We start from the raw sequence: 22337 nt of genomic DNA, 5'->3' as shown, positions 1-22337 counted from the left end.
AATTGGCCGAGGATTTTGAGGTTGTACTTGAGGGAGGAAGCAGCAGGTGGAAAGGCTCAGAGGAGAGAGCACCTCAAGGTAAACAAAAGGAGGCACTGCCCAGAGAGGAGACAGGCTGAGAGGCTGTCCTGAGCATGGGAGCCATGGGACAGTTTGACTTCTTGAGGGCAGTGGATGCCACTGAAGGGTTTGGGGCAGGTGAAAGCAGTTCATCAGATTTGCCTCAGAAGAATTCCTCATTTCCACAGTGGAGGGAATGAGCTAGATGGGAGTGAAGTGGGAAGCCACCTGTAGCATGGGCGAGAGGTGTTGGTGGCTTCCTTGGAATGGACAGCAGTAAACTCCATGGTGATGGGTGTCGTATAGCCTAGGACAGTGCCTGGTATGTAATTAGACTGTGTAAATAGTAACTGAATGAATGGATATATTATAAAAAATATTTAGGAGGACCTGATAATTAATCAGAATATAAGAGGTGAAAGGGAGGGAAGGGGCAGGAAAGATAACCAGATTTCTGCTAGCAGGTAACTGCATGGATGGCCAGGAACTGAGATGGGAAACAGTTATGGGAAGGTTGAAGGGGCAGGTAATGGAAGGGGTGTGTATGTAGCTTTGGACGTGACAGGTTAAGACGCTGGGAGGCAGTTGGATATAAACTGAGTGGTAACTGTATTGATTTGGAAATCTTCATCTTATGGATGGTAGCGGGAGTCACAGGAGTGCGTAGATGATATGGCCCAGTGGGAATATGCAGAGAGAAGAGAGGACTCTGCAGCGCTGCAGTGGGTGTGACCCTCTACCTTTTCCATCGCTGGGCTGTTTTGGCATGTGATGGCTCATCATATTTCCAAACAGGGATTGGCATGGGGCCCCTTCAGAGAGCCCCGCAATCGCTCATTATTCTCATTCAAGAAATCTAAACAAATATTTCAAAGATCGGAAGGTGAAGAGGGAAGGAAATTATCTTTTTGACAGTGTTCCAGCAGGTTCATCTTGGTTCTTTCAACAAATTTAGTTCAGTGAAGGTGCTTCCCACTCTTCAGTCTGCGGAACTTGGAGTTCAGGTCATGGAGGGCAGGGGAGGGGCTGAGGAGATGACAGCAGTGTGTGATGCGAAGGCTTCACCCTCCCCACGTGTCCCTCTGACCCCTGATCTCTAGGCTGTCAGTTCCTCTCTCCTGGGATGGTAGCTGCAGCAGGAACTCTGCCTGGCTGAACCACTTGGAATGCTGAGAGGTGGCACGTGGCATGCTGGTCAGTCACACTGAGGCTGCCTATACCCCCTCTGTGGTCACCAAGAATGCCTGACTCCTGTGACCCCTGTGTGGTGACAGAGAGCCCTGGGGATAAGCAGGCTGGCTTTTCCCATAGTCCTTTTCTACTGCTTGTTGGCGTTTTATGCTAGGGGCAGCCATGGGAAGCTCCTTGAGGACTGGGATCCAGTGTATTTTCAGACCCTAGTAGATTGTCTGACACAAAGTTGAGTAAATAAATGACTCCTTTGTCTACAATGAAGGTTCCCCCTCTGGGGAGATTTGTCAACCACTGTGAGGCCCATTAAGTATAATTTATGGGGCAGCCAGATTTCAGAAGGAGAAATGAGCCCTTCAGATATATAGTGGGTAATGGGAATACTTTTCTTATTCTGAAGTCCTATATAAAGCAGTTTGACCCTTTAGTCCTAATATGCTGCTATTTGTCTTTCTTTGGAGATGATACCCCTCTGTGTAGAGCAGGGGCTTGGAATTGCTTTTCCGGAAGTGATCAATGTGCTGGTGCACACTTTTGACCTTGATCCCTTGTCCCTAATCATGGGCGTCTGTTGGCTAGATGCTGAGACTTGTGCCTGGACTTGAGCCATGTAGAAGAGAGAGAGGTCCAGAGAAGAGCAAACCCATCACTGCAGCAGAATCGTCCCAGAGCACCTGAGGTTGGACAGAGGGTCAAATCCAGGACTCGGGGATGGGGGACAAGATTTTCATCGAGTTTCCTGTCCATGGCAACCACCCAGTGAACCTGAATTATTCAGTCTATTAGGAGCAGGGTTATTCCCCCATTGCCTTATTATTGATGTCTCCCATTTTCTCTGTCGAACTTTACGGTAGAAAGGGTCACCTTCTCTGTATATGATGCATGTAGCAGACACTACAGGACTTAGTGGACTGTGGGTGTCTTTGTTCAGACTGGTGGTGTTTATTGAGGACTAGTGGATGTCAGTCAGCACACCTAGCACTGGCCGTGTGGCTGCTGGCCTTGTCCTCCCGGCAATGGAGGATCCAAATTCTGGGCAGAAGAGAAGAAACCTTCCTGATAATTAATGACCCACACAGAAGTGCTCATGCTTTAGCACTAATCCAGGGCAGTACTGCAGAACATCTCAAGGAGACGTCCTTGGAAATCCAGTCTTGTGGATTCTCTCTGAAAACACCTGTCCGTGGTCACGTTGGTGAAATACATTGCACTCTTATCTCCCTCTTGAAGATTCCTAATGACACATTGGTGGAACCCAGAAGTCTTACAGTAAAGAGCTTGTTGTTTAGCTTTGTTTGGCCCAATGCTTCCCATACATATTTGACCATGGAAGTTTTTTTGTTTTAAATAACATTGCTTTAAGTATCCCATAGTATTAGTGTTCTGTGGGGGTGTATTTTAGAAAATGTTGTATCGAGAATTCTGGGTTGTGTTTTTTTTACCCCTTAAGTTCTACCCTCTTACTTTCTTACTCCCCCTTCTTAGGGTGAGTACATAGGAAAGACAGACTTTCTACAGTGGGTACTGAGGAGTGGAGGTGAGGTTTCGGAGAGACTTAGAAGATGTCCCTTCACTGGCTGATCAGTGAAAGTATTTAAGTTAATGTTAAGCTGCTGCAGGCACAGTGTGCTCGGTAGTGTCTTGTTAAAGAATTCAAGTTCAGCGTGGTATACAAGAGGGAATGACTACTTTGGGACTTTATGGGATCTCTCTCCTGTTATACTTTCTTTCTTCAAGTGTTGGGGAAATGAGTAAGGAAGGGACACTGGAAGTAAAGCAAATTCACTTTGAGTTTGACTACAGAGTCAGTTTTCACAAAGAACTCTTTGGACTTTCCTCTGACATGCTCTGATTAGAGACACAGGGAGATAAATTCTCTGAATGTGAGTTACGTTCCTACATTTTCGTGATTGTTAAAGTCTCAGCCTTAAATCTATCCTTTCCTTTTCCTTTCTACTGTTACTATATAGGTTCAGAACTTCATCTCCTTTCCTCTACATCCATCCATCCACCCATCCATCTGTCCATCCATGCTTTTATGCATTCATTCAACATGCTCTAAGTATTGATATGTACTAGTTACTGAACACACAAAGGTGAACGAGTCATGGTGTCTGCTCTCCTGTTGCCTGTTTCTAAGATGTGGAACGAGAGTCCAGCCTTTCTGAATTCTGATCCTCCCGGCTGAGTCATTTCTCAGCATATCTCTGATCCTGTCACCTCCTTTAAGAAACATTTGGGAGCTCTTTGTTACCTGTGGAATGAGGAGGAACCCCTTCCACCCCAGAGCAAGATGATATTTAAGGGACCCTTCATGCAGGCCCCAGCAGTCCCAGTCTCATCTCTGACTTTTCTCTTCATATAGTTGGGGTAACTGGGGGACCGCAGGGCTTCCCCCAGTCCTTTGGCATGTCTGCCGTTCCCTGGCTCCTGCTGGTCCTCTGTCCTGTGCCTCCTTCTCTTGAACTTTCTCCCCCTTCAAGACCCAACTCACAAGCTGTGTTCTCTGGGCTTTAACAGGCTTCAGAACCCTCTCTTCCCACATTCTCCTGTTTTAGACTGTGAGGCACAGTCTTCTTGGTTTCTGCAGGGTCATATCCTGTTCAACTCAGCATTCTTGACCAGTAACCTAATGCAGGGACCTGCACCTGGATGTAAGTGTTTAATTCATTCTGGAGCCATATCTTTGACAAATATGTGTGTGTGTATGTGTCATATATATATATATCCCCATATATATATATAAATAATTTTAAATTAGCTAGAAAAGTTCCATTAGAAAATTTAAAATTAATTTTATTAGTTTTAACTTTTTGTACTTTGTACGTATTTTAGTAAGCTTAAAAACTTTTCGTGTAATTCTTTTTAATATTTATTTATTTTTAATCACTTGAATGCTTTACAATATTGGTTTGATTTCTGTCATATATCAACATGAATTAACCATAGGTGTACATGTGTCCCCTCCCTCTTGAATCTCCCTCCTACCTCCCACCTGTTCCTAACCCTCTAGGTTATTACAGAGCCCCAGTCTGAATTCCCTGAGTCATTCGGCAAATTCCCACTGGCTGGCTCTTTATGTATGTTATCATCTATGCTTCCATGATTCCATCATTTTCCTGTCATTCTGTGTAATATGTATATAGTGCTTTGTATACATATTATATAATTTGTATAATATGCTCATTCCTTTTATATGTGTGTGTGCTAAGTTGCTTCAGTTGTGTCCAACTCTTTGCGACCCTACCGACTGTACCACACCAGTCCAGAAAAGCCCTCCCACACCAGAAAAGCCCTTCTTTTTATATACTGGAACCAAATTTTAGTTTATGTATAACCATTTAGATTTTATTTTGGAGTTAAGTACTACTCTATTTGGGCTTCCCAGGTGACTCAGTGGTAAAGAAACTGTCTGCCAATGCAGGAGACACGGGTTCAATTCCCAGTATTCCTGCCTGGGAATCCCATGGACAGAGGAGCCTGGCAGTCTACAAGATCATAGGGTTGCAAAAGAGTCGGACACTACTTAGTGACTAGACAACAACTGCTCTATTTGGACGGATGTGGACTATTTTAAATCTTGAAGACACTTCAGATAATTCTACTTCCAAAAGAAAAATGGGGATTATTTTAGGTACTATAAAAAATCATAATTGTATGGAACCACTATCATATAATTGCATCTCTCTTTTTAATGAGAATTAAGTGCAATAAAATTTTATTAATTCAGACTCTATTCTTTGGCAATTTTTGATAGTTCAGTTACCAAGGTGGCAGACATTTTCAGTTGTAACTATATACTTTTTAAAAGAGCAAACTTCTCAAGTGCGTAGAAAGATCCACCCATGTATAGATAGTTGATGTAATAATTACAAATAATTCCCATCTGTTAATTACAGAATATCTGGCAGTACAGTGATATATTTGGCAACACCTTGTCAACTATTAATTTAAGTACTTTTTAAAAAGAATAAGTGTAAGTGAAGCTTTTATTAAATCTAATAGCTTTATTCTTAAATAGTCTGAGTTAATGAAATTTAACCTATTACTGGGTTGTTCTTTGCATTCCGAGATATTGGGTCTATATATAGATATCCACTGGGTGGGAGGGATGTGATTGAAGGGGCTGGTACCTACTCATTGGGCCTCCCAGACTGCATACAGCCATCACCTCCCCTTTTCTAATGCCTCATGCCATGCTGTGCTTAGTCGCTCAGTCGTGTCTGACTCTCTGCAACTGCATGGACTGTAGCCTGCCAGGCTCCTCTGCCCGTGGGATTCTCCAGCTTATGGGTCTAATTGCCAGTAATTTTAAGGAGAAGGCAATGGCACCCCACTCCAGTACTCTTGCCTGGAAAATCCCATGGACAGAGGAGCCTGGTAGGATACAGTCCATGGGGTCGCCAAGAGTTGGACATGACTGAGCGACTTCGCGTTCGCTTTTCACTTTCATGCATTGGAGAAGGAAATGGCAACCCACTCCAGTGTTCTTGCCTGGAGAATCCCAGGGACGGGGGAGCCTGGTGGGCTGCCATCTATCGGGTCACACAGGGTTGGACACAACTGAAGCAACTTAGCAGCAGCAGCAGCAACAGCTAGAGTTAAGGTGGGCATTACTATTCCTTGAGTGACTTGCCCACGTCACAGAACTGGAAGGGGCAGTGTTAGTACTTTCACCTGTGATCTCTGTCTCCCTCTCTCCACACTTTATCATACTGTCTTTCAAATAATAGCTACTTAAGTTTGCAAAGGAGTAGGTATCTGTTACCTCATTTGCTTAAAGACAGTCACCCCCTTGAGCTGTAATAAGTGGATCTGCCTGTTGCTTTTCTTTTCTGGAGATCCCTAGCTATATGCCATTCTCCCCACCTCCTTCAGCTTCTGCTGTGCTTTAAATTCACATCTAACAGTCATTCTGAAAATATTCAACATTATGCTGCAGTATGATCATACAGTAGGCTTTTGGCCACTCTGCCTTCACTTGTTGGTCCTCAACTAGCTCTACCTATATGCCCAGGGCTAAACATTAGCCAGGTAGTGAGCAGAGGCTTCTTGTGCCCTTAGCTTCTCTCATCTCTGCCCTCCTTTTTTCTCATGGAGCTCTGTTCTTAGCCCTTCTCTCCATTCTCTGTGAAAACTTGTTCTTCCAAAAGAATCACTCATTTTAAAGCATAAATCATTATAGACAAATATGTATTAAGCCTTATTGCTTTCAGGGAATTTATGTTTTAATGGAATATAAGAAATATTTAGCCCAGGAAATTACTCCATAATGGTAGAATTGGATTTCTGTGAGTGGGTGAGGATAATTTTTGTACCTAGGTTATTCTTATTGGAATCTAAAAAGTTAACACATGTATAAGTGGTTCCCTACCTCACCCACATGGAAAGTCAGTCTTATCCATGTCCTGCTCCTGATCTCCCCCCTTACTAAAGAAAGAGCTGAGAAGAGTATTGCTTGCCTGTGAGTAGAATGACTGCTTCCTGAGACCCAGGTATATTGGTTCTGTCTCATCATTTAATGTTCAAGTGGCCCTTGAGGGTGCAGACAGAATGTTTGCAGCGAATCCAGGTCTCGTAGTCATAAAGAAGCATAGGCTTGCACTGTGGGCCTTTAACTTGTTTCTTAAAAAAATCGACCAACAAATATTGATTGAGTAACACTTCAGCTGTCTCCTCAAAGACATTTTGACCTTTCTGATTCCATTTTGTCTATTAGTGTGTTATGGAGCAGTGTGCTGTGCAAGTAGCAGAATCTGTGACAGCTTTTAGTCTTTTTCTTGGAGGGATGTCTGTGTGGATGGTGTATAATCTCACCTATTTAGAAAGACTGTGGTCTCTAAGGTGTAGTAATCAAGAGCTTGGGCCCTGGAGTCAGATGCCCCAGTTTTCATCTTGGCTTTGGTATGTACTGACTGTATGATTTGGAGCAAATTACTTGGCTTCTAAACCTCACTTTCCACATCTGCATAATGGGGATACTGTTGGTACCTACCTGCCTTGGGGGTGGTAGCTGTGATTAAGATTAAATGATGGATTTAAAGAACTTTGCACTGTGCCTGGCACCTATTAAATATGAAATAATTACTAGCCATAATTATGTTCCTTTTGGTTCAGTGGTCCAGATTTTCTCTTGGTCTCCCTTATGTTTATTTCTAGAACACAAGGAATTGTACAGAAGCTTCTGTAGGACTCTAGAGACTTTTAAATTAGACTGCCTTAAGGTTTTTGAAATTCAGTTATTCCAAGAAGGGCTTCAAAGAAAGCACACTTTAATCTTAGTTTCTTGCCCACTTTCCAGGCCATGTGTTTATTCTGTTCTTGAGTGTAACTTCTCCAACAAATAGTTTGAATGTTACCTGTGCTTTCAGTTCATAATGTGGAAAACACACAGGAATCACTTCAAGCTGTCTTCCAGCTTGTTTCAAACATAATTCAAATCTTGAAATGATTACCTGGACATATGCATTCTAGGAACTGTTGGAAGAGAGAAACAGCACCAGCAGATACTTTTAGACTTATTTTCTCAGTCTTAGATTCCCATGAAAGTTACAAAAGGGTGGTGAATCACTTGGGGTCCATCAAGTGGGGTCCCTCCTGATTTGCTTGCGCTCTGGTCAGGTAAGCTAGTATGCATGTTCATAGCCAATTAAAATGCCTCTAGAATGGCATTGACCAAGGCCATCCTTATTTTTAAGTCCCCAGAAAAGCAATTTTTCAACTTTAGCAAGGCATTCCAGAAATGCTTGACTTCATACTTCTCTGCCTTGTGATAAATAAATACAATTTTGATTTTATCTCAGAGTAATTACTCTAGATTTCTCCTTCTGGGATATAAAGTAGAATAATGTTCTATAGCTCTTTGAACATTAGATTGGAAAGAATATGCCCTAAACATTTTGCTTAATTAAATCCTAAAGAGGTGGTACAAACTTTTCATGATTAATTGAAACATGCCTATTTTGACTGATGCATATTTATATGATATTATCATATGAAAAATTTATCATGTTATATAAACTATTCACTATGGAAATGTGATTTAAAGCTGTAAGCATTTTGCATTTGTTGCTGCATTGTTCATTATGAAAAATACACAGGCTAATAATGTCTATAAGGAAAAATCTTTTCTCAATTTTCTTTGAGGTAATCTTGTCTCTAATGGCCCAGATTTTAGCCTAGATATAAGAGATCAGGTTTTCCTAGTTTGAAGAAATATTTTTAAAATTAAAAAATTTTAAAGCAGATAAGGTTCAAAAGACTAAAGGGCTGGGGCCTTCTGTTTTGCCAGTGTAAAGCATGGGTTTCAGATTTTTTAAAAAAGATGTGGTTGTTAAAATGAACCAATTCTTTTGGCTTTAGTGTTTCCCAGGTGATGCTAGTGGTAATGAACCCACCTGCCAGTGCAGGAGACTCAGGAGACCTGGGTTCAATCCCTGGGTCGGGAAGATCTCCTAGAGGAGGGCATGGCAACCCACTCCAGTATTCTTGCCTGGAGAATCCCATGGTCCGAGGTGTCTGGTGGGCTACAATCCACAGGGTCACAAAGAGGCAAACATGACTGAAGCGACTTAGCATGCACGCATGCATTTTAGCTTTAAGCACTTAAGAAAAGCTAATTTTCTAGGGGTACAGACATGCTGTTTAAGATGGGGTACCATCTCATGTCTGGTGGCAGAATTTTCAGCTAAGTTTTAGCTGACAATTTTAATAACCAAAGTTCTTTCTTATTTCTTAAATATATTAATAAAAATGACTTTTTTAAAGACTAGAACATCTGAGATATCTGAAAATGTTTTCTTGAACTTTTGGAATAATCCCTTTATCTGACTCTTCTTTGGAGCATTAGCTGTTGATAACAGTTTGGTGACAGAACAGGAGATATCTGATGGCAGTTTTCCAAAGGGTTTGCCTTTATGAAACACAATTTTATGAAAAACGGAAGAGAATACTGAATTATTTAACAAGACAGATGCTAAGTACCATTCTAAGAGTTTTCCAACTGCCAGATACAAAAGTGCACAATTTCTTTTGTCTCATTTTCTCGTATCGTTACTTTGTAGTACAAATTATTTATAAAAATAATCTGCTTTAAAATTATACTTTTTATTTGTTAGCTCTATTGTAAGAAACTCTCCTTGCCTCTCTTTTAAAAAAGACAAGTAGGACTGTGTGGTGATGATGGAGTAAAGTATGAGACAGACCTGTGAGTGGCCTTTTTGCCCTGGGCATCATTCCTTCAGGTCAGGCCGGGACGTAGACCAGCTGCCCAGCCTTCTTATAGCTTTGCTCTTTACCCTATGTGTTCTTGCTTTTAGTCTATGATAGTTAAAGATCTAGGACTAAAACAATTACTACCCCCACATCCCTCCAAATCAGACTATTTAAAGGAAGAAACCGCAAGGGGAAACCTAATGCATGTTCTAAAGTGGATCCTGGGGAAGTGGGGTCTCCTTGTTGAACTTTGAGGCCAAATAATTTCCCCCGTAAAATCTTTTTTTCCTTACAGATTTCACCAGAATCAAGCTTATTGCCAGCGGATCATTTGTGAGAATTCTGCTGTATCATCTTTTTTTCAGGAATTTAAGATTTTAAAATAGCTAACTGGAAAAATAGAAACTATTAGTGCTAGTTAGTTTAGTAATGATAGATGATTATTTTCTACATATACTCTTTTTAATCTAATTTTTAAAACTCCACCATACTCTAAGGTAAATTATAGAGTCTTGTTAATTTTTCATACCATGTAAAACGTCTGTAGACAGGTGCCATATTAGTAAGCATACAAAATGTAAATAAATCTTTATTTGAATAGAATACATTATTAGTCATTGCATGACATTTGAATTCATGTTATGACTCCATTTAAAGGAAGTTATTTTATCAAAAATGCTTGATTAACATCAAAGGTTCTTTTTTTATAGCGTCTTATTTGATAATTAACAATCAATTACAACATGTAATTTGTGAAATAAAAATGATCATTAAAATGACAATACTTATTCCATTAAGGTAAACAAAATGCTATACAGAGTTCTGAGTGATGACACTTGGGGGGGAAAAAAGCCATATCACTGCACTACAAATTAGTTTGCTTCTAATTTTGCAGGCTGATGACCGTACTGCCTCAAACCAAATCTTTTCCCCTGGAAATGGAATGATTGCATGACAGGCTCTATGAACCATGAATATGTCAACAACTCATGGACCAGGCCTTGCTTAGCAATTAGTCTTTGGGGGATTTTATTTGGAAATCAGACAACACTATACCAGAGCTTGTTGGGGATTCTATGATTGCCACCCATGTCTGGAGCATGAGTTTGGGTTAGTCAAAAAAAAATCCACAAAGGAGGAAGACGTATGGCTAATAGTGGCAATCAGTCATACACACACACACACAGAGACACACACACACACACGGTCAATTGGGACGACCATGCAAACATAAGATATAGTGAGAGCCCCCTAGGAGGTAGCAAGGAAATATTTCTTATATTTCCACTAAGAAATCATCTCCTATTTTCCGTGTAAATACCCCAGTGTTTCCCTGACTCCAGTCTTTTGAATATCACCATCACATTTTGTTACAGCATCTTACCACCTGCACTATGATTTATTCAATATATTTTATTAACTGACTCACTTTAAAAGCCTTTGTTTGTCTCAAGCAATAATATTTGTGATATTCTGGGCTTGTTATGCTAGTTAAATTTGTTTTGTTTTGTTTTTCTCTTACAAAGGACAAGAAATACAGTAGTTTAAATATTGAAAATATCTGTCTACCACCTAACATTATTCTAAGTGTTCCCACGACACGGGTAGCAGGTGCTACAGAAGCTCCTAGGACCACCAGTCTGGCTGAGAATGATCTGGGCAGCTGAGTGACCTCAGGCCTCATGGCTGACTCCCCCATTACCATTGCTCCATCCAAGGACCATGAACCACATCACCTGGAGGGGAATTTGAATCAGTCCTGCGCCTCCCCAAGGATAGCCATGAGGGAAGGCTATATCATAGCAGACTGCTGAGTGAGCTGGGATACTGCCTTCCTTCTGGAGAACCTGGCCACTCACACCTTTTCTTTCTCTGACTGATCCTATCACCCGGAAATCGTTATATTGCAAGAGTCAACAACACCCCCTTTCATGTAACAGTATTTGGGAACACAGAAAGATTGAGCCCGGCTCCTGACTGTCCCAATTCACATGGGGACATCACTTTTGTAGGTTAGCACTGGGCAACCCACTCAATATGGATCTGGTAGGCTGTCAGCAGTACCTTTGAAGAAAGGAGTCACGTCACAAGCTTCATTAGTACCGAGCCTGGTTTAACCAGGCAGAATAAGCATTTGTACCAGGATAAGAAGCCTTGGGACGCCTCATGGCTCTGCAGTCATGCTTTGGTTTTTAAGTAAATGATGTCTTTTGGAAACATAGGAGCCAACTAAAAAAAAAAAAAAGAGAAAAACGAGAGAGAAAAAAGCACCAAGTCTTTCCACCCGGCTATTTCCTAGGTCAGAAAGTGGTGAGGTACTGAAATTAAGATCAGATCTCAAGTAATTCTGTGAGGTTCAGGGTGTGTCTAAGTTTGAAGGGATGTTTGCTTCTGATATGAACATTTTTCTTATACTTTTATTATAGAAGATGATGTGTCAAATGTACAAATAATGTGTGCCTGGTGCCAGAAAGTGGGAATCAAGCGCTATTCCCTGAGTATGGGAAGTGAGGTGAAAAGCTTCTGCAGCGAGAAGTGCTTTGCCGCCTGCCGACGAGCCTACTTCAAGAGAAATAAGGTAAGAGCACCGTAGAGAGAGGCGGCCATGCAGGCCTCACCGCCCCGTGCGCATGCGCCTCTTAGCTTCTAGCCGAGATCACTGCGCACCCCGAACTTTGATTCTTTCTGTTTTCTCTGTTCTCTTTCTCTGTCATACTTAACCTTCTGGATTAAGGAGCCCCTTTCTAATGTGTAACCTGTCCTTCAATTTCTCTTGTCTTGGTGTTTGAATTCTGAGAGGGTGAATGAATCTGATGAAGACACGGTGGTCGCAGCCGGTATCCTTAGTGACAGTGTCTCTCTGGCCGTAGAGTACTAGACGAGGGTCTATGAAAGAGAAGTGGTAGAAACTCCCTATCAAGGCTGAGAAACTAGCCACAGAAGCATGGCCAGAAAGCTTTTAGTCCGTTCAGCTTTATACTTGTTTGCAAGGCGAATGTTGCTCTGGCTCTTTCCAAAATCCGACCCACAAATTCTAATCAGGAAAAAGTCAAGTTTTTCTTGACACCTTACATTAAAATTGATTGATATTGAGAGAAGATGAAATAATGAATATATGAACCAACCCTGCTCATACAGCGAAGTGTTTGTGAGAAGCATGGTGGGTGAACACAGGAACAGCCATGGTTATGGTTTCTTTTTTTGTTTTGTCTTAAGGCATCTCAGATCTGAAAGTGTCCTTTTAGAATAGCATTAGCCACCATTGATGGGAAATGGAATTCATGATGTTTTTACAATCAACATACACACTCAGTTAATTTCCTAATCTTTTAAGAACCGCTACTGCATTTTGCCACTAATAATTGAAGTCAATTGCTAGTTCTTGATGATTTTCCACTGATCTTCAAATCTTCCTTAATTCATAAAATCATCCACATTTTGCTCAGCATTTCCATTATACAGTATCAAAATCTGTCCTTCTTTGAAGCAGTTACTGTTTTTTTAAGTCTGATATTTGCAATCCTGAAATGCTAATTTGGGGCTCACTGCATTGCAAGAAGCACTGTTGCAGCAAATTATCTCCTTCAAATTTGGGTCACATCATTCGGCCAAAAAACATAATGCCAAAAGAATTAGGCTGCAGAATTCAGCGAGGTGGAATTTTAGTAGCAGTCTCTAAGAATTAGTCTCATAATCTTCACTGGAACAGGGAGACAAGTAAGGAAATTGGAATTCTTTTGGGACAGTCAACAGTTCACTTTCCTTGGGAGGGGCCTCACAGGAGGGGCTGGTGAGGCTTTAGAGGAGGGTGGTTGGAGCAACGCATGGGAGACACGTTTTGTTTTAATATTTGGGGATTAAAATGATCTCTGAGACCCTGGGGCTCCCGTTTTGAATGCTGAGCACTGGGGTAACAATCACAAGAGTGGGCCCAGAGCTTTCATCTTCAAAGCCGTACTTACCACAACAAAATACTTTGCATTCCATCCCAGAAGATGGCTATAGAACAGGGATTTTGTCTTTCTATGATTCCAAAGGGTCATGGGTCTGAATCTTGATGGACTGCATGTAGTGAATAAAATCAAGCAAGATAAATTTGTCACAACCCTAGTAATACATGTTGCACTTTGCACAGTGTTCCAACTTTTTAAGCCTTTGATAAAAGTCGTCTAATTCAATTTGAGAAAAAAAACAGTCCATAAAATATATATGTATAATACATATCATATATACAACATATACATATTTATAAAGTTTAAGGTCAAACTGAATTTAAACTTCCATAGCATACAGTTTTTGAAAAATGGATAACTGGGAGCCAAGATAAGAGTATTTGGAATACTTAGTAGGTAAAATCAACAAAGGGAGAAAGACCATTACTTTTCACTTCCTGCAAGTAGTTACTGGGGTAGTTCTTTGAATATCCTATGAAACCTGGGAGCGGCAGTGACTTGAAGTTTAGCCAGTGACTTTGAGGGCTGACCCCAGCAGCCCATTAGTGTACATACAATACCTGTCTTCTCTGCAATCTTCATGCTTATTTATGTATTCCAAACCTCTGCCTCACTAGACGGTCTCATTTTTCAGATAGAGAAATAAACTGGTCACATCGCTTGCTGGATTCTTTTTTTTTTAAATTTCAAGAGTGTTATCTGTGCAACAATATCCTATTGTATTACAATAAACATGTACAGCTGCTGCATTTCTGTTAACTGATAGGATTTTGTGGTCATTTCATTTAGGGCTTGGGTTTCCTAATGGATTGTATTAGATACCAGTCTCCATCCTGCCGTTTCTAAGAACTGCTGTACTAAGCCCCAGGGTGTTCCTCACTGAAGACAATAGCAAATAGCTACTTCTGTTCTTGTATCATTTAACAAAGTCTTTAGTCCTCATTATTAAAATTGTGGACTGCTTAATCTTAGAGGGCAGAATTCCTCACATTCCTACATAAAAGATTTTCTGGCTAAATTCTATACTTTTAAATATTGAGAAGTGGATGGAAAACAGAGTGAATAAAGTGTATGCAGAACAGAATTTTGCCTTAGGTATACTGTAGAATCTAAAAAAACATGTAAAATTAACTATGTTGTAAATTATGCTTTATAATGACAGTCCGCTTCTTGGTAGATAGCATGCTGGGATCTAAAAATGGTCTCTAAGTTGAACCCAAATTGCATGCATAACTTTACAAAGAAAAATCCTGGTAGAAAAGGTAACTAATTAGGAGCAGTATTCAGCTGACCTCTGTTTTGTGTCTGAGCAACACCTGCATTTGTGAATGTAAATTGGACAGCTGTGCCTATGCTTCCCCTGCCATCCTCTTCACAAATGCTTGGTTATAAAGGCAGGAACTGATTTTCTGCTAAAAAACAAGGACAAAAATAGCCCAACTCTCAGAATGAAGACCCGCTGAAAATTGGCTCTTTAAATTTCATTTGCTTCTCAAACCTTCTTTCTCCTGGGGTCTCTGTGTTTGTTTGATGGAATAGGTTAAGAATGTCACATCCCTCTCTTCCAAACCCTGATGCTGTGAAGTAAGGGGGGGATGGAGGGAAACCAAATTAACCCTTTGTGGCATGTAGGTTATAATTTTAAACCAACTTAAAATTCAATTTGAAGAGTAATTTGGATTGCTCTACGTATGTAGGCTTTCTTCGGAATGCTTCTGCTAGAACTGTGAGTCACAGCTGTATTCATTTAAGGAGCCCAACTACCAGCTTACACGTTTCAGGATGCTGGCTCTAGGAAGTGTATGGTGTTGATTCATAATCATATTTCATAGAATCCTTATCCCCAACAGGCTCGACTGCTGACTCCAAAGTGTTTGAAACAATGGGTAAGACAAATACTTTTGTAGTCTGTGGGCATCAGCCGAACAATGGGATGTCAATCTCATTACTTGATGCACTGCAGACTTTTCAGGGAACTAATAGCTCATTCTTTTCCCAGCCCCTTCTTGAGGCCACAAGTAGAGAAGAACTTGAGAACATTTCTAGCTAGTGTTTTGCCTAGGAGTTGGAAAGTTGCAGACTCCTTAGTGGTTTTGTAAGAGATGCTGAAGTGTTTAGTCCAACTAATACCAGTTTTACTTTGCACAGTAACAGACACTTAAAAATATTCTTTCCTAAGGGAGTGGTGATGCCTTGTAACCATTATCCCACTTAAAACAAGAGTAACAAACAAGACCACAAATAGTAGTCATTTCCAAATATCCTGTGTTTGATCTTTTTCCTTCTGCATGGGAAATATCCTGTTGTCTAAACTGATGTCTACAAATCAAGCAAGAAATCAAAATTCGAGACAAACGGCTAACACAGGCAATGTAAAGGAGGTTTTCTTTCCTCGTTCAGATACCAAATTTATAGTGGTATCACTGATACTTTAGTAATAGACACAAATTCCTAATAGCACCAAAGTTTTGCTTCTTTGTTCTAATTTTTCTGTAACTTGAGATAAGAGTAGACGGAAATACATCTTCAGTATCACAACGTTGCTATTCTTCCACAGACTATAGTGGGAAAATATCAATGTAGATAAGAGATAAAGATGAACTAAAAATAAAAAGGTTATATAGACAGAAATGACATTTGCAGATGATATCAGTAAGATCTTCATAACAATCATGGTAATAATAACAAATATTCAATGGGGAGAATATTGTATAATAAGCATTTCCTTTACTTTAAAGCTATATCGCTGGATACACAGCATGTATCATCATAGTATTTGGAGTTACATTTTATTTAGACTATTGGTCTGTTTATTAAACTTGAATATATCCTGGGGACGATTCTCAGTTTCAGACCTCACTATAGAACCTAGTAGTGCAGAAGAAATGTGAACAATTGCCTTGTTAATCTAGTGATTAACCTGTCTACTTTTTTTCATTTAAACACCTGCAAGATTTAATTTGCAAAATGGCTATCATTCATGAAGGTTTAGGGAAGGACATTAAATTACCTGTAATTAATGTCCCAGTTGCCTGAAGCTTAGGCCACGGACTTGCTTTTGCCAGTTGTTTGCAAATATTCTTGACTGACGAGAATTCTTAGGGAGCACCAGATTTCTTCCTGTAGATTCACCGTGTTTTTATGGGGTGCCATTTTTTTTTGGTGCCGATGTTTTTATGGGGTTGAGACGTATGACTGTATGCCTGCACTCTGGCCTGGAGAATGTCTGCTTTGCTTCTGCATTGTCACTGAGCTGTGCTGCAAGCCTGCCCACTGCCTCCCAGGACTGTAACCCACAGACCAGAGGCCGAGTTAGTTCCTTTTCAGTTACAGCAAACAAAGGTGTCCTTAGGAAGCTTTGGGGGAAAGAATAACAAACCCACCTGTTTTCTTGTTCTCTAGCATTTTGAAATATGGGATGGAATATTGATGAAATTCTGCAAATAAGAACCTGTGAGAAAAACACCAGCAGAGGAGCGGAACTGTGTTAGTCCTTTGAAACACATTCAGGGTAGGGGTGGAGCACGAGAATTCTGGCCAGAGAAATAAGAAGCCAATCAGATTAAAGTGATGCCTGGACCCTTCAGGAGAGGCAGAAAGAGTCTGAGGGCAGAGCTTCTGCAGGCCAGGTAGGATCCAGTGCCCTAGGAAGCCATCAATCAGAAGCTTGGGGGAGAGGCATGCAATCTTGAGTTTATCAGAACACTTGAACACTACTTGAGAAACACTGGTCTAAGGGACCCCCAGAACACAAAGAGAATGGGGCAAGCGAAAGAAAGGGATCGCAACCATGTGCTGAAAGAAAGGAATAGCAACCATGTCCCATAGTTTTGAATGGGCTACATGTTGGGATATTGTGGGGAAACAGAAATAATTTTAAACTATTACCCAGAATAGATGCCAGCTTCTGAATAATATTAGATATTTTAGATTAAATACGAAGAGATGATTAAAACTTCAAATAGCTTCAAGCCCTAATACTTTATTCAACGTTTCTTTTCAATGAGCAGAAGGAAGAGGGGCTACTTTCCGTAGATCCAAATCCTGTCACCCAGAGAGCGATACACAGGGTTACTGACATAGATGCTTGAATGTTAATTTTCAGACAGTCCGTGTCTGGCCATCCTTCTGGTGATAGCTAATGCTTTACACTTAAATCAAGTTTTTCTCATCTGAACTGCCGGTAATTATCCAATCCATCTCAAAGGCACACTCCCTTTTAACATTAACCACAGTGTCAGATTGCATCAGCTGCATTGTGCCCCGGTGGCTGCGGCTGCAGAGTGATGAATGTTTGTGCTCCGAGTTCCTCGTCCGGTGTCTGTTGGTTAGTGGGCAGTTCAGGGAAACAAATGATCAGGAAGGGGTTTGGTTATTTGGGACCTGCGTTCTCCTTATTGATCCAGTCACTCGCATCGTCAACTTTCTCACCTTGCTGCTAACAGTGTTTAGGTTTATCTGAAGAATGAAATTTTGAAGAAATATCTAATGGCTCGTTTTCATGTCCTTCTCCAGGCATCAGCTCCATGCAGCTCAGAGTTACTCTGTGCTGATTTTAAAAGGGAGGTGTCATGCAACCTTACTAGTAATGACTAGGAGGGGGAGAAGTTTCTAAGCGTGCTTAGTGCACTGTCTGGAGAAACCAAGAGAGATGATTGTGCATTTTCCTAGGATTGTAGTTATGCTCTGTAAATTCAAAGGCTTCGTTAAAAATGTTAACTGTCTAAATAAGTGCATGCATAAGTCAGGCCAGGTGGCTTGCTTTGAGATATTTTAAGATAGTAGTTTGAGTCCAGAATTTCTCTCATACACTTTTGCAATGTCTGGTCATAAAACCTAGTACGCCCAAGAGGGCCATATGCAGGAGATACAAACTATAGGCACACCCGTGGTTATTTTTATTTCTCTCCCATCTCAGTACCTCTGGATAGCTTTTGTACACATAAGCAAAAGTGTGAACTGGGCAAGCCACGTGCAATTCTTTGTTCCTTGGGCTTTCTGCTCTTTGTTCTTATTCTCACAGATTAGGATGGAGTAAAGAAAATCTTGCAGCAGAGGGCCACTTAATTTCTGCCCCAGCAGCTCAGACTGAGAATGGGAAATTCCCTAGGTTGCTATCCACTCTTAGGGTGGCCATGCACACAGTGAAGTCTAATGTCTCCTGACAGGCTGCCCTTGGAGGTTACAAATGCCAGTCTGTTTTATTCTCTGTAAACACAGGCTGTGGGCCAGAGCAGGGCCCTACTACAAGCTCTGGAAGGCAGATCAGTGGTTTAATGAATCCATAAAAGATGCTTGAACTCTGCTGCAGTTTACTGAGCACTCTAGTTAAATGAAACTCCTGTAGTCTTTAACAAAATGGAGATAATCAATGGCCATAGGTAGAAGCCAGTGTCTGGTAATCACAACCTCCCAGAATTTGTGTTGTGGTCTCCTTGCTAACAGAGTGTTAGTCAGGTCAAGGCTCTGGAGCTCACCACATCTGTACTGATATTTTCTGAATGTTTGAGCTGAATTTGGCCTGGAGATGACATAAGTGTAGTAGTGCTACTTCTGTGAGAACTATTTTTAAAAGCTATGAGATATTATTTAAAATAAATTTTTCTTAAGGCAGAATGATTAAGCTCAAGAATTATATTTATTCTAACACATGGTGGCTTTGAAAGGCATCCCTGTGATGAAAAGTAAATAGGTAAATAAAATTCATTCTTGATTAAGTCCTCAAAATGTCAAATTGCACAGTGTTAAGAGCCCTGATTAATCCTTCTGTGGTAAAATATTCCTCATTAGTTTGCTATGGTTAAGGGTTAACCTCTTCTATTATAAATTCAGATATTAATGTATTTAATATATTTTCTGCTTAATGTATCTTCTAATAGAAGAAAATATAGTTAGTAGATGTGCATTTTTTACTTCCAAATGTGCTTTGGAAACATACTGATTTGTGAGAGAATTTTGGATGCATGTAGGAGAATTCCTTCTTAAATATGTTGAAAGGTATTTGAAAGTATTTAATCACTTTTGATTGTTAGAAAACAACTTTGGAATGATTATTTTTTCCCACAGAGACAGTAGATTTTATGACAAATGAAAGACTTTGCATCCAATTTTTGTCACAAAAACTTAAATTGAGTTTAAGAGAGTCTTCTCTCTTAATGCAGGCTCCTACCCCAATAAGTATATTTGGGGGGTTCAATGGGTAATAGGAGTTTTGAGGATTAGAGACTGCTAGTCTTCTTCATAGGCAAATATCACAAGATAAATTGGTGATTTCTATATGGATCCAATAAATCATATGTTATCTTGTATTCTGTTTTGATAGAAAGGTTGCTTATTATTTATAATGTAGCAAGCGGTTCTGTGACTGCACATCCAATTCTTTGCTATAAGAGCCTTTGAAGGCCCTGACACTTCCTGTGATCATCCGGAGGATTGCCTATTTTATAAGTTGGAGCAATTTAAGTTGTTGGTGTCAAATGATTTAGAGATACAGAGATCCAGGAGTAGGTGAGATAAAGTTGGGCAAAAGGTAAAAACAAGGGGCATTTGTCCAACCAGAGGCAAGTGCCTCTGTGCTGCTCTTTTGTTTGTTTTTGGCCAAACTTAAGAAAAAAAGCCTTGTTACTTATTCATCCATTCAGTCCTAGAAAATAAAATGAAATGTATATTGAGCTCCTATAATGTTCTGGGTACTATTTTAGGCTTAGTAGCTACATCATTGAACAAGAGAAAAATCCCTGCCTTAAAGGGACTTACAGTCCATTCTTGAAGGGAGATAGATAATATACAGGTTAAAAATATGTATGTATTGAACACAATTTCAGGTAGTGATATATGCTATGAAGAAAATATAGGGTGAGGGGATGGATAGTGATGAGGTACTATTTTGTACCTGATGGTCACAAAAGTTATCTCTGCAGAGGTGAAATGTGGGTAGGGACATAAGGAAGTGATGGAGTAGTCATGTGAAGTGTTTATAGCAGAGAGCTGCAGAGAGGAGGGGGAGTGAGTGAAAGGCAGTGGTCAGGCAGGAACAGTTTTGGCATTTTTGAGCAATAGCAAGAAGGCCAGAGTGTCTGCAGTTGAATGATCAAGGTGGTTAGTGCCCAGATCATGTAGGCTGGAGAGGTAATAGTTTGGGTTTTGTTCTAAGTATGATGGCAACTATTGGAAGGTGTTGAATAGGGTGTGTGACATCTGATTTTTGTTGTTGATTGAATTTCTGTATCAAAGAAGTAATACATTTAAGGGGCTTCCCTGGTGGCTCAGAGGTTAAAGCGTCTGCCTGCAATGTGGGAGACCTGGGTTCAATCCCTGGGTGGGGAAGATCCCCTGGAGAAGGAAATGGCAACCCACTCCAGTATTCTTGCCTGGAGAATCCCATGGATGGAGGAGCCTGGGTAGGCTACAGTCCACGGGGTCACAACGAGTCGGACACAACTGAGCGACCTCACTTTCGCTTTCAATACATTTAAGATCCTGGAGGCAAAGGGAATTTTGAGAGTAAGAAAGGCAACAGCTTTCCCGTCAAAGTTGGGTGTGTCTGGCAATAGAAAATTAAAAATATCGTATTCACTGAATTATTCATTCGTAGTTATGAAACATTTCCCAGTAGCAAAAGTGTGTTGAACCAATTTAGGTTTCTTTTTCGTTCGTTCTTTTTTTTGGGCACACTGTGGGAAGAAATGAATGAAGGATGGATGTTGTTGGTTAAATGTTCTGACACAGCAGTTTTCTTTCTATGGGGTTGACAAGGCTTGCTCCCAACCTAATGGGGAGGTTAAGGCCTCAGGAGGCAAGCTCAGGTGCCATATGGAACCCAAGTCTTGTCCTGGGAGATATATAACATATACAGGCCTTCTCAAGCTCTACCCCTCAAAGAAGCACGATGAAAAGGAGGTAGAAACTTTGAGGGGACCATCTTTGGATCAAATTATTTAAAGTTTATTTTAAGTGTGTTAGTCACTCAGTCGTGTCTGACTCTTTGTGACCCCATGGACTGTAGCCCGCCAGGCTCCTCTGTCCATGGGATTCTCCAGGCAAGAATACTGGAGTGGGTTGCCATTCCCCTCTCTAGGGGATCTTCCCAAACCAGGGATCAAACCTGAGTCTCCTGCATTGCAGGCAGATTCTTTACCATCTGAGCCACCAGGGAAGCCCAATTTATTTTAAGAGCAGACTGAATTTGGTGACTGCATACTTTTATGGTGTATTAGAATTTTTTAGTGCAAGTAGCAGAAGACCCAACTCAAACTGATTTAAGCAATGAAAGGCATCTTTTATCTGATGGAACTGTAGAGTCCTAAGCTAAAGTATACTTTAGGGTAGGTTGATCCTGCAGTGCAATGGTCTTATCATGGTCTCATTTCTTCCCACTTCTATATTCTTCTGGATAGAGTGTTGACCATATTCCAAGGCAAGCTCCTCAGGACCAAGGAATGGCTACTAGCAGCAATCAGGGCTAGATGTCTCTTCATTCACATCCAATAGAAGGCAGAATGCATATGGCCTAGTGTTCTGAGCAAGAATGTTGAAATTCACACTCATTGTCTGTGCTGAAGTTACATGCTTAGGCCTGAATTTGGGACTGTGACCAGAGCAATAGATATTTGAATTAGCTTAAACCAGTGATGATTCCCTTCTGATAATGGAGTTGGGCTCATTTTTCTGTAAAGCCCATGGGAAGCTGCATGGGGGAAGGGTAGCTACCAGAATGAAAATCTGCACACTTTTTAAAGAGGGATGAGGTCAGAGTGATGGCTGATGATATGTGCCAGCAAATGTCCATGAGAGAGAAGGAGAAGTGATCTCATGACGTTGAATTCTTTACACAATGACCATGTCATGTCCACCAACTTTTGTCATGTGGAAGGACTCTGAAACCCGTGTGTGGACTGAAAGATAAAAATGTGGTTAACA

General features: G+C 40.7%; 1 protein-coding gene across 3 annotated transcripts in view; it reads left to right on the top strand.

Moving 5' to 3' along the window:
* Window positions 1-22337, top strand: part of LOC122685190 (sine oculis binding protein homolog) — a 165275-nt gene that overhangs the window by 32442 nt on the left and 110496 nt on the right. For all 3 annotated transcript variants that reach the window (XM_043889760.1, XM_043889759.1, XM_043889761.1), the window contains exon 4: window positions 11892-12043. In XM_043889760.1, coding sequence (XP_043745695.1) covers window positions 11892-12043 — 152 coding nt within the window. The remainder of the gene's footprint in view (window positions 1-11891; window positions 12044-22337) is intronic.

This window comes from Cervus elaphus, chromosome 28, assembly GCF_910594005.1.
Source record: "Cervus elaphus chromosome 28, mCerEla1.1, whole genome shotgun sequence".
NCBI lineage: Eukaryota > Metazoa > Chordata > Mammalia > Artiodactyla > Cervidae > Cervus > Cervus elaphus.
Note: the sequence above shows the minus strand (reverse complement) of the source record. Positions and strands in the feature narration are given on the sequence as shown.